This window comes from Urocampus carinirostris, chromosome 1 (genome assembly GCF_059441175.1).
Source record: "Urocampus carinirostris isolate Australia breed hairy pipefish chromosome 1, RoL_Ucar_1.0, whole genome shotgun sequence".
Classification (NCBI taxonomy): Eukaryota; Metazoa; Chordata; class Actinopteri; order Syngnathiformes; family Syngnathidae; genus Urocampus; species Urocampus carinirostris.
The window spans coordinates 12,475,150-12,491,520 of NC_142349.1; the positions used below are offsets into that span (position 1 = coordinate 12,475,150).

General features: G+C 43.4%; 1 protein-coding gene across 3 annotated transcripts in view; it reads left to right on the plus strand.

Moving 5' to 3' along the window:
* LOC148373589 (epidermal growth factor receptor substrate 15-like 1) overlaps nt 1-16,371 on the plus strand; it is a 34,908-nt gene that overhangs the window by 7,185 nt on the left and 11,352 nt on the right. For all 3 annotated transcript variants that reach the window (XM_088327001.1, XM_088327010.1, XM_088327020.1), the window contains 5 exons: nt 6,357-6,534; nt 12,092-12,174; nt 15,197-15,269; nt 15,376-15,537; nt 15,614-15,811. In XM_088327001.1, coding sequence (XP_088183127.1) covers nt 6,357-6,534; nt 12,092-12,174; nt 15,197-15,269; nt 15,376-15,537; nt 15,614-15,811 — 694 coding nt within the window. The remainder of the gene's footprint in view (nt 1-6,356; nt 6,535-12,091; nt 12,175-15,196; nt 15,270-15,375; nt 15,538-15,613; nt 15,812-16,371) is intronic.

Sequence of the window (16,371 nt, forward strand, 5' to 3'; positions counted from 1 at the left end):
AAAGTGCACACAGCTGTCTTTAATGGAGTGGTGACATAGCACTGTTATCCTCTGACTCTGTAGTTGGCAGGTGTTTACCCTTAAACCTGGCTTGGACTTAATACATGTAATACATGTCCTTTTACCACCGAGGCCTTATTTCAAGTAAGATGGCTTGCACAACAAAATAAACCTCGCTGTTTTTGCTACATTTTGCCACAGCATTATTCGAAATTTTTAAAACGTGATTTAAGAAAACATAAGAAAAAACAACAGATCTTAAGTTTTCATTTAAGACAGACACACATAATATACTATTTCGTGCACAACCGTCATTGACCACAATTCTTCCTGAGTTAAATGTTGAAGTGTCCTTGAGCAAGACACTGAATCCCTAATGCACCCGATAACCAGAGAGGCGTCTTGCATGGCTGATTCTGCAATTGGTGTGTGTGTGTGTGTGTGTGTGTGTGTGTGTGTGTGTGTGTGTGTGTGTGTGTGTGTGTGTGTGTGTGTGTGTGTGTGTGTGTGTGTGTGTGTGTGTGTGTGTGTGAGGTCGACTGATTATCGGGCGGGCTGATTATTGGGCGGGCTGATTATTGGCACGGTTATTTGTGGATTTGACGGATATCGGTATCGCAATATTATGAAGCCGATATTAAGCACAGCACCGAGCAAAAGCCAGCCCCAGCCTTGTTTTTCCTCTCCTGGCTTCTTTGTCACCTACCCCGCGCCTTCTGATTGGATAAAGAACCGTGAGGGAGCCTATGAAGTTGGAAGTCCTCACTTTGCACTGTCCGCAGACACAGACTGGAGCGAAAGTTAGAGCTGTCGCGGATATTTTTCATATTTGCGAATATTCGCAATTAGCTACTCTTCACCCCCTTTGTGATCACTCTTGACTGAAATATTGAGTAAATGTCATCAATGTGTGGTGACACACACACTGAAGCAGGAGTCACCGAGGTGCCTAATTCCGACCCCCACTGCAGAATCTGACTCCCCTTCATGTGAACACAGACTCAGTTGTTCCTATGCTTCTCAGTGCTGCGCTTCCGATGGAATGAGTGTCGCGATCAGCAGTCTGTATAGTGTTAATAAAATAATGTTAAATGGCGAAAAAAAGACAAAAAAACCTGATTGTTGCCCAATTTATTAAGACATTCACGTGAACGTCACTAAAACATGAGGCGACCCAATGTAGCTAAACGCTCTTATATTCACGACCAGGGGCGATTTCAGAGCTTTGGGGTGCTAAGCACTTAGTCTTTTCTCACTTACCCTTTACACCAACATCCACTTACAAACGTCTTTCAGTCATTACACATAATAATTCAGTCATTTAAATAAGTAATAAATAATCAATAGATAATCAGCCTTTGTGTTCTCAAACACAAGCTGTTTTATTATCAAGAAGATAAAAACTCAGTATCTTAAAAATCAGTGTCAATTAATATTTTTTTAATGGTGAATGGTTTATAGATAATTTTCAAAATGTGATGATAATGTGGTCAACTGTTGAGGAGAAAATACATAATTATCAGAATACATCTTAATGCAGTGCTAGGAAACAAACGGAAGGAACTATTTCAAAGCAGGGGAGTGTTTCCAGCCCTGTGTTGCTCACATTTGTGTTTTATTTTCCTTTTTTTATTATTTGTTTAGCGTTTTCATCATATTTAAGCTTATCTCGTTTAATACAAGAAAAATAGTTTTTAAAATGCTATAACTTTTGGGGGTGCTTGAGCACCCCAAAAACGGGTTGGTTACGCCAATGTTCACAACCACGACTAGTAGTACACAAGTAGGCTTTATATAGAGTACTATATTAGCCATGTGCTATAAAAGCCCTATTGCAATGCATGTTTATTGTTTGTAGTTATTCACTGATTGCTGTAACAAGGGCTGAGACCCTGGTTTTATTGGATTTCCCTGTGTAAACCATCCATTGTCTTCCGCTTATCCGAGGTCGGGTCACGGGGGCAGCAGCGTTAAAAGGGAAGCCCAGACGTCCCTATCCCCAGCCACCTCTTCCAGCTCATCCGACGGGACCCCGAGGCGTTCCCAAGCCAGCCGAGAGACATAGTCTCTCTAACGTGTCCTCGGCCGCCCCCGGGGCCTCCTACCGGTGGGACATGCCCGGAACACCTCCCGAGGGAGGCGTCCAGGAGGCATCCTTATTAGATGCCCGAGCCACGTCAACTGGCTCCTCTCAACGCGGAGGAGCAGTGGCTCTACACCGAATCCCTCCCGGATGACTGAGCTTCTCACCTTATCTCTAAGGGAGAACACAGCCACCCTGCGGAGGAAACTCATTTCGGCCGCTTGTATCCGGGATCGAGTTCTTTCGGTCATGACCCAAAGTTCATGACCATAGGTGAGGGTAGGAACGTAGATCGACCGGTAGATCGAGAGTTTTGCCTTTCGGCTCAGCTCCCTCTTCACCACGACAGACCGGTACAGGTTCCGAATGACGGCAGACGCTGCACCGACTCGTCTGTCGATCTCCCGTTCCATCCTACCCTCACTCGTGAACAAGACCCCAAGATACTTGAACTCCTCCACTTGGGGCAAGACCTCCTCCCCGACCCGGAGGGAGTATACCACTCTTTTCCGACTGAGAACCATGTCCTCGGACTTGGAGGTGCTGATCCCCATCCCGGCCGCTTCACACTCGGCTGCGAATCGCTCCAGCGAGAGCTGAAGATCACGGCCTGAGGAAGCCAACAGCACCACGTCATCTGCAAAAAGCAGTGACGCAATGCTGAGGCCCCCAAACCGGACTCCATCCCCGCCAAGGCTGCGCCTAGAAATTCTGTCCATAAAAGTTATGAACAGAATCGGTGACAAAGGGCAGCCCTGGCGGAGCCCAACCCTCACCGGGAACGAATCCGACTTACTGCCGGCAATGCGGACCAGACTCTGACACCGGACATACAGGGACCGCACAGCCCGGATAAGACTGTGCGATACCCCATACTCCCGAAGCAACCCCCACAGGGCCTCCCGAGGAACACGGTCGAATGCCTTCTCCAAGTCCACAAAACACATGTACATGTAGACCGGACAGGCAAACTCCCATGCACCCTCAAAGACCCTGAAGAGTGTATAGAGCTGGTCCAGTGTTCCACGGCCAGGACGAAAACCACACTGTTCCTCCTGAATCCGAGATTCGACTTCCTGGCGGACCCTCCTCTCCAGTACCCCTGAATAGTCCTTACCAGGGAGGCTGAGAAGTGTGATTCCCCTGTAGTTGGAACACACTCTCCGGTCCCCCTTCTTAAAGACGGGAACCACCACCCCAGTCTGCCAGTCCAGAGGCACTGTCCCCGATGTCCACGTGATGTTGCAGAGGCGCGTCAACCATGACACGCCCACAACATCCAGAGCCTTAATGAAGTCCGGGCGGATCTCATCGACCCCCGGGGCCCTGCCACCGAGGAGTTTTTTGACAACCTCGGTGACTTCAACCCCAGTGATACGAGAGCCCAACCCAGAGTCCTCAGGCTCTGCTTCCCCAGAGGAAGACGTGCCGGTGGGATTGAGGAGGTCTTCGAAGTACTCCGCCCACCGATTCACAACGTCCCGGGTCGAGGTCAGCAGCGCCCCATCGGCACTATACACAGTGTCAATGGCACACCGCTTCCCCCCCCCCCTAAGACGTCGGATGGTGGACCAGAATTTCCTCGAAGCGGTTCGGAAGTCGGCTTCCATGGCCTCGCCAAACTCCTCCCATGCCCGAGTTTTTGCCTCGGCAACCGCCAAAGCCGCATTCCGCTTGGCCAGCCGATACCTGCCAGCTGCTTCCAGAGTCCCACAGGCCAGGAAGGCCTGATAAGACTCCTTCTTCAGCTTGACGGCATCCCTCACCGCCGGTGACCACCAACGGGTCTGAGGGTTGCCGCCGCGGCAGGCACCAACTACCTTACGGCCACAGCTCCGATCAGCCGCCTCGACAATGGAGGCGCGGAACATGGTCCACTCGGACTCAATGTCCCCCGCCTCCCTCAGGACATGGGCGAAGTTCTGCCGCCGTTCCTAACAGACCCTCACAACACGCTTGGGTCTGCCGGGTCGGGCCGGCATCTTCCCCCACCATCGAAGCCAACCCACCACCAGGTGGTGATCAGTTGACAGCTCCGCCCCTCTCTTCACCCGAGTGTCCAGAACATGCGGCCGCAGGTCCGACGAAACGATGACAAAGTCGATCATCGAACTACGGCCTAGGGTGTCCTGGTGCCAAGTGTACATATGGACACCCTTATGTCTGAACATGGTGTTCATTATGGACAGACCATGACGAGCACAGAAGTCCAATAACGAAACACCACTCGGGTTCAGGTGAGGGGGGTCGTTCTTCCCAATCTTGCCCCTCCAGGTCTCACTGTCATTGCCCACATGAGCGTTGAAGTCTCCCAGCAGTACGAGGGAGTCCCCAGGGGGCGCGCTCTCAAGCACACTCTCTAAGGATCCCAAAAAGGGTGGGTACTCCGAACTGCTATTTGGTGCATAAGGACAAACAACAGTCAGGACCCGTCCCCCCACCCGAAGGCAGAGGGAAGCTACCGTCTCGTCTACCGGGGTGAACCCCAACGTACAGGCGCCGAGCCGTGGAGCAATTAATATGCCCACACCGGCTCTGCGCCTCTCACCACGGGCAACTCCAGAGTGGAAGAGAGTCCAACCCCTCTCGAGAGGACTGGTACCAGAGCCCAAGCCGTGCGTAGAGGTGAGTCCGACTATATCTTGTCGGAATTTCTCAACCTCACGCACCAACTCGGGCTCCTTCCCTGCCAGAGAGGTAACGTTCCATGTCCCAAAAGCCAGTTTCTGTAGCCGGGGATCGTCGCGCCAAGGACCCCTCCCTTGGCTGCTACCCAGCTCTCTGCGCACCCGACCCCTTTGGCCCCTCCTACAGGTGGTGAGCCCATGGGAAGAGGGTCCCACGTCGTCCCTTCGGGCTGTGCCCGGCCGGCCCCCGTGGGTAAGGGTACGGCCACCTGGCACTCGCCAGCGGACCCCACCTCCAGGCCTGGCTCCAGAAGGGGGCCCCGGTAACCCGCGTCCGGGCGAGGGAAATCGAGGACCAAAGTTTTGTCTCATGATTAGGGGTCTTCTGTGTAAACCACCACACTTATTAGTCACGTGAAAGTGAAAGAATAGCCATGTTAGTTGTGTTGAAATTCTGATTTATTACCTGTGAAAAACAAAAATATCATTGTGCTAGTAATGTTTTTCTCGACCATAATCCGTTTCAGAACCCTTTTAGAAAACCGATTTGTTCGATCACCGAAATCATTTTTCCCATTAAAAATAATGTAAATCGTTTTAATCCGTTCCAACACCCTGAATATTTACCTGAATGTTCAACATAAACATAATGCTAACCCAGGCTAATCGTACGTTGGCGTTATCGTAATCTTCCGTACGAAAGATTACGAGAACATGAACGTGTAAAAATAAAAATAAAAGGATAAAGAAAATTATGAATCGGATTTCTTACCTTTGTGGTGGTCAGCAGAAGGCGCAGGTGGACGGTGGGGTATTCCCTAGCAAGATCAGACACTCCACCTCCTTCATATTTTGCTATTATTTCTTTCTTAATTGCAATAGTTGTACGCACTACTTTTCTTTTTTCACCTGTAGCAACTTTGCTGCTTGCACTGACTTTCTTCGGAGGCATAATTAGGGGCTAAAACACTTGGGACACCTATATTAAAAACGAAAGCAAAACGAAACACGTCCGCACGCGATAACAGTTGGTCAGGAAAAGAGCGATCTACACCCAAACGCCGCTCAGCATCGCACCCTAGCGTACGCACTCACGCTTTACCGGTGTTCAAACTCCGATTTTTTTTGACCATACAGCGAAGCAAGAATTTTTTGAAATTTTTGGTCGGACTCCAATTTGTTCGAACTGGGAGGCGTTCGAAAACCGAGGTTCCACTGTATTTGAATTTAAAACAAGTATTATTTGTTTATTTTTGTAATATTGTTTTCCTACGCCAATTTTACAGCAAAAGTATATCGGCTGCAAGTATCGGTTATCGGTCTCATCTTAATACTAATAATCGGTATTGGCCCTGAAAAACCCATATCTGGCGATCCTTAGTGTGAATGGGTAAGATGTGAAGTGCATTTGACTGGTTAAAGTGCCATATAAATGCTGTCCATTTACAATACTTGGTCAGAAAAGGTACTAGTAGATTTAAATTCAGCAATCTCCTATCAAAATAATATTAAAGTAGTTGTATTTTGGATACTAGGTATTTAAATTTATCCCAACACCCTTTTTAAGTTCATTTGAAAAGTGATCTATGATTACCTTGTAAATGGGCATGGAGTTTCTGAGAGGGTGACGAGTGTCTCATGTGCAGGGGCCTTGCTGACACCAAACAGACAGGGAAACTGACCCAGGAGCAGTTTTCTTTAGCCATGCATTTGATCCAGCAGAAGATAACTAAAGGCATTGACCCGCCAACAACTCTCACACCAGACATGATTCCTCCCTCTGAGAGGTCGACAAGTGCCGAAGTTTCTACAGGAACGCTTCCTGTAAGTAAATGTTTGAAAATGTTGGAGTACATTGCTTTTGTTTTTCCCCTCCTGCTAGAACAACTGGCCTTAATTTTGCTTTACTTGCTCACTCTACACTTTATTTGCTTTTTGCCACTAGGGTGGGTTAGTTCTCTATCCAACTACTCACTATATGAGCTGCGTTTTTGTTTAACTTTTCCACCCCCTTTGTTTTTGTGGCTTTTTTTATTCAGACACAGCACACAAAAACAACATCAATCGTTATTTAACAAAAGGAAACTGTAAGCTATTTGCACACAAGCAGGGATAAAATACAATAATACTACACTTAAACACGTACCCAAAGAGAGAAGGCTGGAGTTGAAGTTTTAAGTGCCTAATCCTGTTCCATTTTTCCTTGCAGAGAAGACATTTTCAAACTCAAAACATGAAAACTGAACTTACACTGTAAAATAAAATTGGAAAACAAAGAAATTACATTTCAAACTTACAATAGCGTCGCTAGTGACAACTATAATAACAAAAGAAACTTCCTCAATGTTAACCTTCTCTAGTATATTTATGTAAAACGCGTGTGGTATGTTTTTTTTATTCTATGCAAATAAGACTACTAAATGTGTGTGACTGGTTGTCGCTTGCTTTCTTCTGCTTAAATTTTCTGAATGAAAACATATTCATGCTGTAAAACGTTTTCTTACTATGTAACAAGACGTAGTGCTTACACTGACGCATATCTATTAATTTTTTTGAACACTACTTGTTATGCGTTATACAGGACTGTCTCAGAAAATTAGAATATTGTGATAAAGTTCTTTATTTTCTGTAACGCAATTAAAAAACAAAAATGTCATACATTCTGGATTCATTACACATCAACTGAACTATTTCAAGCCTGCTGATTTTGGCTTACAGCTGAAAAAAACTCAAAAATCCTATCTCAAAATATTAGAATACTTCCTCAGACCAAGTAAAAAAATAATTTTATAACAGCAAAACTAAATCAAACATTTGAAAATGTCCATTGATGCACTCAGTACTTGGTTGGGAATCCTTTTGCACGGATTACTGCATCAATCCGGCGTGGCATGGAGGCAATCAGCCTGTGGCATTGCTGAGGTGTTATTGTCAAGTCAAGTCATTTTTATTTGTATAGCCCTAAATCACGAAGAGTCTCAAAGGGCTTCACAGATTGTTACACTATATTACACAAACTATTTTCAACCGACAAGAGGAGTAGGTTATTCGTATGCAATGGAGTAGAAGTGAGTTTTAAGTTTAGATTTAAACATTTCCACTGAGGTTGCAGATCGAATCTCAGGGGGAAGAGCATTCCACAGCACCGGTGCCCGGATGGAGAACGCTCTCGAACCAGCAGAAGACTTCTTTGCTCTCGGGATCATCAGAAGACCGGCACTCTCAGATCGTAGGCTTCGGACCGGGACATAGTGGCAGATCAGATCTGAAAGATAAGAGGGAGCAAGTCCATGTATGATTTTGTACAATACTAAGAGAACTTTGAAGTCACATCTTTGGCTAACTGGGAGCCAATGCAGGTTAGCCAAAATCGGTGTTATGTGATCGTACTTTTTTGTCCTAGTTAAAAGCCTCGCTGCGGCATTGATGCCCAGGATGCTTCGATAGCGGCCTTCAGCTCATTTGCATTTGTAGGTCTGGTGTCTTTCATCTTCTTCTTAACTATACCCCACAAATTCTCGATGGGGTTCAGGTCAGGGGAATTAGCAGGCCAATCAAGGACAGTGATGCCATGGTCAGTGCACCAGTTACTGGTGGTTTTGGCACTGTGGGCAGGTGCCAGATCATGCTGGAAAATGAAATCCTCATCTCCATAGAGCTTTTCAGCAGATGGAAGCATGTAGTGCTCTAAAATCTCTTGGTACACAGTTGCATTTACTCTGGACTTGATGAAACACAGTGGACCAACACCAGCAGCTGACATGGCTCCCCAAACCATCGCTGACTGTGGGAACTTCACACTGGATTTCAAGCAACTTGGATTTTGCTCCTCTCCAGCCTTTCTCCAGACTCTGGCGCCTTGACTTCCAAATGAAATGCAAAACTTGCTTTCGTCTGAAAAGAGGACTTTGGACCACTCTGCAACTGTCCAATGCTTCTTCTCCATAGCCCAAGTCAGACGCTTCTTCCGTTGTCTTGAGTTCAGAAGCTGCTTGACCATGGGAATACGGCTATTGTAGCCCATTTCCCGGACACGTCTGTGAACTGTGGCTTTTGATACCTGGACTCCAGCTTCAGCCCACTGTCTTTGAAGCTCCCCCAAATTCTGGAAGCGGCTCTTCTTCACAATTTTGTTAAGACTGCGGTCATCTCTCTTGGTTGTGCAGCGTTTCCTGCCACATTTTTCCCTTCCAACAGACTTTTTGTGGATATGCTTTGAAACTGCACTCTGTGAACAGCCTGCTCTTTGAGAAATTTCTTTTTGTGTCTTACCCTCCTGATGGAGGGTATCAATGATGGTCCTCTGGACAGCAGTCAGATCAGCAGTCTTCCCCATACTTGTGATTTAGTTTACTGAACCAGTGAGTGTTTTTAAGGCTCAGGAAACCCTCGCAAGGTGTTTCGAGTTAATTAGATGATTCAGGTGATTAGTTGAATAGCCTACTTGTATACTTTTTCATGATATTCTAATATTTTGAGATAGGATTTTTGAGTTTTTTTAAGCTGTAAGCCAAATTCAGCAATATTCAAATAATAAAAGGCTTGAAATAGTTCAGTTGATGTGTAATGAATCCAGAATGTATGACATTTTTGTTTTTTTAATTGCATTACAGAAAATAAAGAACTTTATCACAATATTCTAATTTTCTGAGACAGTCCTGTACAGTGCATCCGGAAAGTATTCACGGCGCTTCACTTATTCCACATTTTGTTAAGTTACAGCCTCATTCCAAATTGTATTAATTTAATCTCCTATCTCAAAATTCTACACAAAATACTCCATTATGACAATGTGAAAGTTTTTATTTACTTTTTTTGAATTTATTAAAAATAAAAAAACAAGAAATCACATTTACATAAGTATTCACAGCCTTTGCCATGAAGCTCAAAATTGAGCTCATGTGCATCTTTTTTCCACTGATCATCCTTGAGATCTTTCTACAGCTTAATTAGAGTCCACCTGCAGTAAATTCAGTTGATTGGACATGATTTGGAAAGGCACACACCTGTCTATATAAGGTCCCACAGTTCAGTGTGCATGTCAGAGCACAAACACCAAGCATGAAGTCAAAAGAACTGTCTGTAGACCTGCGAGACAGAATTGTCTTGAGGCACAAATCTGGGGAAGGATACAGAAAAATGTCTGCTGCTTTGAAGGTCCCAATGAGCACAGTGGCCTCCATTATTCGTAAATGGAAGACATTTGGAACCACCAGGACTCTTCCTAGAGCTGGCCGGCCTTCTAAACTGAGCGATCGGAGAAGAAGGGCCTTAGTCAGGGAGGTGACAATGAACCCGATGGACACTCTGTCAGAGCTCCAGCGTTCCTCTGTGGAGAGAGGAGAGCCTTCCAGAAGGACAACCATCTCTGCAGCAATCCACCAATCAGGCCTGTATGGTAGAGTGGCCAGATGAAAGCCACTACTTAGTAAAAGAAACATGGAAGCACGTCTGGAATTTGTCAAAAAGCACCTGAATGACTCTCAGACCATGAGAAACAAAATTCTCTGGTCTGATGAGACAAAGATTGAACTCTTTGGTGTGAATGCCAGGCGCCATGTTTGGAGGAAACCAGGCACCGCTCATCACCAGGCCAATACCATCCCTGCAGTGAAGCATGGTGGTGGCAGCATCATGCTGTGGGGATGTTTTTCAGCAGCAGGAACTGGCACACTAGTCAGGATAGAAGGAAAAATGGATGCAGCAATATATAGAGATATCCTGGATGAAAACCTGCTCCAGAGCGCTCTTGACCTCAGGCTGGGTTGAAGGTTCATTTTTCAGCAGGACAACAACCCAAAGCACACAGCCAAGATCTCAAAAGATTGGCTTCAGAACCACTCCGTGAATGTCCTGGAGTGGCCCAGCCAGAGTGCAGACTTGAATCCGATCGAACACCCCCTGAGAGATCTGAAAATGGCTGTGCACAAACGTCTCCCATCCAACCTGATTGAGCTTGAGACTTATTGCAAAGAAGAATGGGCAAAACTGCCTAAAGATAGGTGTGCTAAACTTGTGGGATCATATTCAAAAATACTTGAGGCTGTATTTGCTGCCAAAGGTGGATCAACAAAGTATTTAGCAAAGGCTGTGAATACTTATGTAAATGTGATTTCTTAGTTTTCTATTTTTAATAAATTAAAAAAAAACTAAAAAAAAAAAAACTTTTTCACATTGTCATAATGGAGTATTTTGTGTAGAATTTTGAGATAAGACATTAAATTAATACAATTTGGAATGAGGCTGTAACATAACAAAATGTGGAAAAAGTGAAGCGCTGTGAATACTTTACGAATGCACTGTGCATATTTGTCTCATCTCATCTCATTAGCCGTATCGCTTATCCTCATTAGGGTCGCGGGGGGGGCTGGAGCCCATCCCAGCCATCTCCGGGCAGTGGGCAGGGGACACCCTGAACTGGTTGCCAGCCAATCGCAGGGCACACAGGGACAGACAACTCATTCGCTCATTCACACCTAGGGACAATTTGGACCGGCCAATTCACCTGAAATGCATGTTTTTGGAATGTGGGAGGAAACCGGAGTGCCCGGAGGAAATGCATTATTATTTTACATTTACAACTTTTGTATCCTCTGCTGCAGTAAAAGCAACCGAGGTGCTTTACCTAAGCAATCTTCCCAAGTGATATTTTAACAGAGATATCATATTAGATTTTTTGGGGAGTAAGTAAGCAGCTTTATGTGTGGAGCAAGCGATATGTACGAGGCAATAAAGTTCTGCGCAAGCTTAGTGGAGGCAAGGGCTGCACCAGATCAGAAAACACGGTTTAAATCGGCCTGCACATCCATCAAGGATCAGATAGTTTTTCAGTGCAGCAAATAAAAATAGAAAATATATGTACTAAAAATATATATAATAAATCAACTTGCGCTGGGAGCATGTGAACAGGTGGGAAAGACCAGCTTCATGCTTGCAAACAATATTTCTGCATGAGATGGGTAAATTGGCTGACTTTGGTCCCTGATTGTTATAAATCCTGACGTGTCCTTTTTTCCTTCTTTTGTGTTTTCACACAAAAGTTTTGGTTGTTTTGTAGCTTTAGCAATGGCAAAATAAATTGTGCTCCTACCTTCGCATCGACTACTCTCTTTGTAACAAATTAGGAAAGGAAAAAGTGATGTATGATGTAAGACAGTCCAAAACTCTACTAGCCACACTTCTTTTAAGTTTCTTTGTTTTATGTTCTTATCAGAGTGCTTTTCATGCATTGTGTGGCTGTTCTGTATAAAAGAGATGCTTTCCTGTCTTCTGTTTTGGCACACACATCAGCAGGATGCTCCATCAATGATCCAAATACCCAATTCTTCTTTTGTTTTCTTCCCTTTTCTGGCATTTGTTTTAATTTTCCCTTCTGTGACAGGACTTTACTGCCTTGCCCCCTGCAGAAGTGAGTGGAATCAAAGAGCTTGATGACCTCAGTCAGGAAATAAGTCAGCTGCAGAGGTGAGTTTCTTGAATCATCCCAGGAAGAATTTGTTTCACCTGCTGTAGCAGTTTTAAAAAGGTATAGTTTGAGTTTATATCAAACAAACCTATAAAAACACTTGTGAATATCATACAAAACACGATGCCAAGCAAAGCAGTAGCCATCAAAGGTCTTTGAGGAGTTTGAGGTTTTCAGTCTTTCTATCCATCATTATTATTATAATTATTATTATTTATATAATCCCCATAGAAATGATAAGGCAATCATCTTTTTCATACTCACTGCATTTTAGTTTCACTGAATTGAAATGTTTTATTCTATGTAAAGTTTTACCTTAATGGTATTTCTCTTATGCAAAGATACTGTATAAGTACAGTTACTATCGGACTATAAGACGACCTGATTACAGACCGCACCCAGTACATTTAAAGGAAAAAATATTTTATACATTCATAAGCTGCACCTGACCATAACCTGCGTGTGCTCCCCCTTCGCCCCCTCACCGGGCTACGCCCTGGACCCCTGCGGCCCCCAAACCCCCAGCTGGGTTTCAGACTTTTTCTCCTCACGTCAATCACATCCCTGCGTAAAGCAATAAGAAAATTCCCTTCTTTTTCCTGGGCTTTACTTGGAGACATTTTAATTAATGTATTTTCCGGACTATAGGTTGCTCTGGAGTATAAGTTGCAACAGCCAAAAATGCATTATTAAGAAGGAAAAAACAAGACGTAAGTTTCATTTTTGGGATAAATGTATTTGATAAAACCAGACACCAAAAGCATACATGTCATACATATTGTTCAGATAAGTTTAACACACGGGTCTCCAACCTTTTTGAGCCCGAGAGCAACTTTAAGGGCAAGGAGGGCAACTTGATAAAGCACTTCTAAATACAGAATTTTAATTTATGAATTAATTAAATCTGCATTTTTAATGACATTTTACTTGAGAATCGATTTTTAATGCAAACTAATTATTCAGAATGATTCAACAAGGTAGGAAACCGATACAATTCAACGTGCAGTATTTTTTTTTCTTTACCTTTCCAACTGTTTCAATTAGAAATGCTCAGACGGAAAAAAAGACAACTATCAAGGCATTTTCCGGAAAATCACGTTGAATTTTCAAGACGCTATCGTCAGTTACAGTTTTGTGAACTCTGCACCAATTTGTACAAATGATAAGTTATGTAGGAACAAAAAAAACTCTTTTTAAATCAAATTAAAAAATATATCACATTTCTATTAATCACCAAATGTCCAGCCATTAAAACACAACCTATATTTTAAACTTAGTAACACATTTTCTACAGTTTTTCAATATTTTAATTTAATTTTGGCCATGGTACTGAACTGTTGCAACCAACGACATTGTCATTTGTCCGTTTGCATGTTAGTGGGAAGGCTGGCATTGCAAGCTCTTCACCAGTTTACTGTAATCTGGAGTATAAATTGACCGTGTTCTCCCCCAGCTCGACATCGGAGAAAGTGGAGAGGATATGGCTGCCATTCTTTTCATCTTTAAGTATGATGTTAAAATAATCATAATTGCTTCTTTAAGAACCGCCCTATCTGAAAATGCCTTCTTCCTCTATCAAAGATTGTGTGGCTCTAAAAGAAGCTTCGGTTGCCCTTTAAGAGTTTTATACCGGGTTGTAAAAAAGTTGCCTTTAACTCGCGGGCCTTTTCTATGCGTGGGGCGCTGCTGGGCGGGTAATTACGGTAGCATGGAAGCTTTTGTGACTAGTGCATTATTGGCACGCCACATTGTGCTGTTTTGCCACAAGCACAGATTAATAAAAAAAAAATCTTCCTCTCATTCATTACGAAAATTATTGTTTCTTCCTTTTTTCTGCTATGTTTAAGAATGTAGAAATCGATTTGGACTCCTTCGCAACGCTCAAGATCATGGCTGCCCTGTGTTATGTCAGAGTCTCAGATTATTGAACTCTTCTACTTTGATTTTTTTTAAGGTTTCTATATATTTTTTATACTTTTTGTTTTTAATTTACATCATTGTAAATGCATTTTTTTTTAAATGGCAACAGCATTTAATCATATTCTAGACATTTATATTTCATGATTAGGGTACAGGGTTGGTGACCCCTGCTCTAGCATAAAGAGCATAGCTAATAAACTATCATATTAACTCTAAATCACTAAATCCAAATACATTTTCATCCTTGGTGACACAGTAGCAATGTGCTGCTTTTTTTCCGCCTCTACGTCACTCGTGTCAGACGTCATTTTTCCATCAAAACTGTGGATCGAGGGATGACGCGATAGATAACAGCATGATTGACTTTGGTGTTTTTTTTTCTTGCATCGGGCCACCAGATGGAAGTTGGATGGCAACTGTGGGCGTCCCAGACCCGGTAGCAGCTTACAAATGTAGCAGGTTGTTTTGAAGAGGGTTTTGGATCACTCCCGGTGTAGAAAAATAGATAATGAACATGTACAGCTTAGTTTGAGATTGACACAGTACGCACCTGTTTATTGAACACACAACAACTCAAACTCTCGCACGGGATCCCTCGCAACACTTGGCGCCCCGGTTACGCAATTATGATGCACGTCACTTTCTCAGCTTCCACAAGCTTTACAAACTTTTTGTCTGTTTTTCGGTTGCTTTCGGTTTGTAGCTTGTAATCTGCCGAATGTGATTTTCTTTTCTTTGGGTGTCCTGAAAGGCGGTTTAAAATGAATGTTATTATTATTATTCGGTAAAGCGTGTTTATGATCTGTGGATATAAATCAGATGTTTATGTTGAAAGAAAACTTCTAAAACCTGCAGTCTTCTAGGATAAGAATGAGAAAGTCTGTTTTGGGAGCACAGAAATGTTTTCAAATCAAATTGTTTTCATAAAACATTAATGAAAGACAATGGTAACGTTTAGGTAACTGCCCATCCCAACAAAGCTGTCATAGCTTAGGAGATATAGATGTAGGGAACTTGTAGGAAAAATACCATTACACCGCTTTAGTATGTCCGGTCATAAATGACTTAATTGAATGAGATTTTTTTTGGGCTCTCCAACAGAGAAAAACTGATTCTAGAACATGAGCTGAAAGAAAAGGAAGAAATCATCAGAAGGCAAAATCAAGCTGTTCAAGTGAGACGAAGCCCCCCAAAACATATTAAACAGATTCAAATCTGGGAAAATTTGTCAAAATAACCATCTAAATTTAAATCGTTTCCAATGTTGTTCTACATTTTAGAACATGCAGCTTGACCTGGACAGGGAAAGCAGCAGCTTGCAGGACATCGAATCTCAGAAGCATGATGCCCAGAAACGTTTAGATGAGATGGACCAGCAGCATTCAAAGCTAGAAGGGATGCTCAAAGACGTCAAGGAGAAGTGTCGGGAAGAGTCGCAGACTGTTAGCATTGTTTTTTTTTCTAATGAACATCTTAAGGTTAGTCATTAAATACCTAATCATCTCCTTTGCCTCATAGATTTCTACTCTTCAAAGCCAAATCCGCTCCCAGGAGAATGACCTTCAGGCCCAAGAGCAAGAGGTCAGCCGAACCAAGATGGAGCTTGACCGCCTGCAGAAAGAGGAGGCACAACTGGAGCAGGGCCTTCTAACTGGCCGTGTCCAGCTGGACAGCATTGTCAAGTCTCTGAAGAGCACCCAGGAAGAGATCAGTCTGGTAAGAGAAGACCTAGACTAGATTTCTCTATCAAAGAAAGACACCCTCTTATAATAAGTTAAGCCATTTTGCCTAGGTTGCTCCTGAAACTCCAAAAAATAAATAAAATGTTAAATTTGGTGAAGTTTGAATTAATTACTTTATTTGATTCAATGCAGCAGAGGTGGGTAGTCACGGAGTACATTTAGTCCGTAACATTTACTTGAGTACGTTTTGGAAAATGTGGTACTTCTAGGAGCCTTCTTAAATCCATATACTTTTAATTGAGTAAATTGGTGAAAACAAAAACGGTACTTTTACTCCTCTACATAAGGCAACATCTAACAACTACTTCGTTAATTGATAAATCCCCTCCATGTAAGTAGGCATCTGTCTGTCTCTGCTATAGCACATTTATGTTGACAGAGACTTCTTCCACGCTCTACCATGTTTAACCAATCAAATGTAGCAGCCTCGTCACGTGACCATATTCAACTTCAGCGTGGTAGTTGTTTACAGATTAAACGGATCAAAAATTTCGCTTAGCAATACCAATTAAGATAATACAGAAGAGGAGGAGC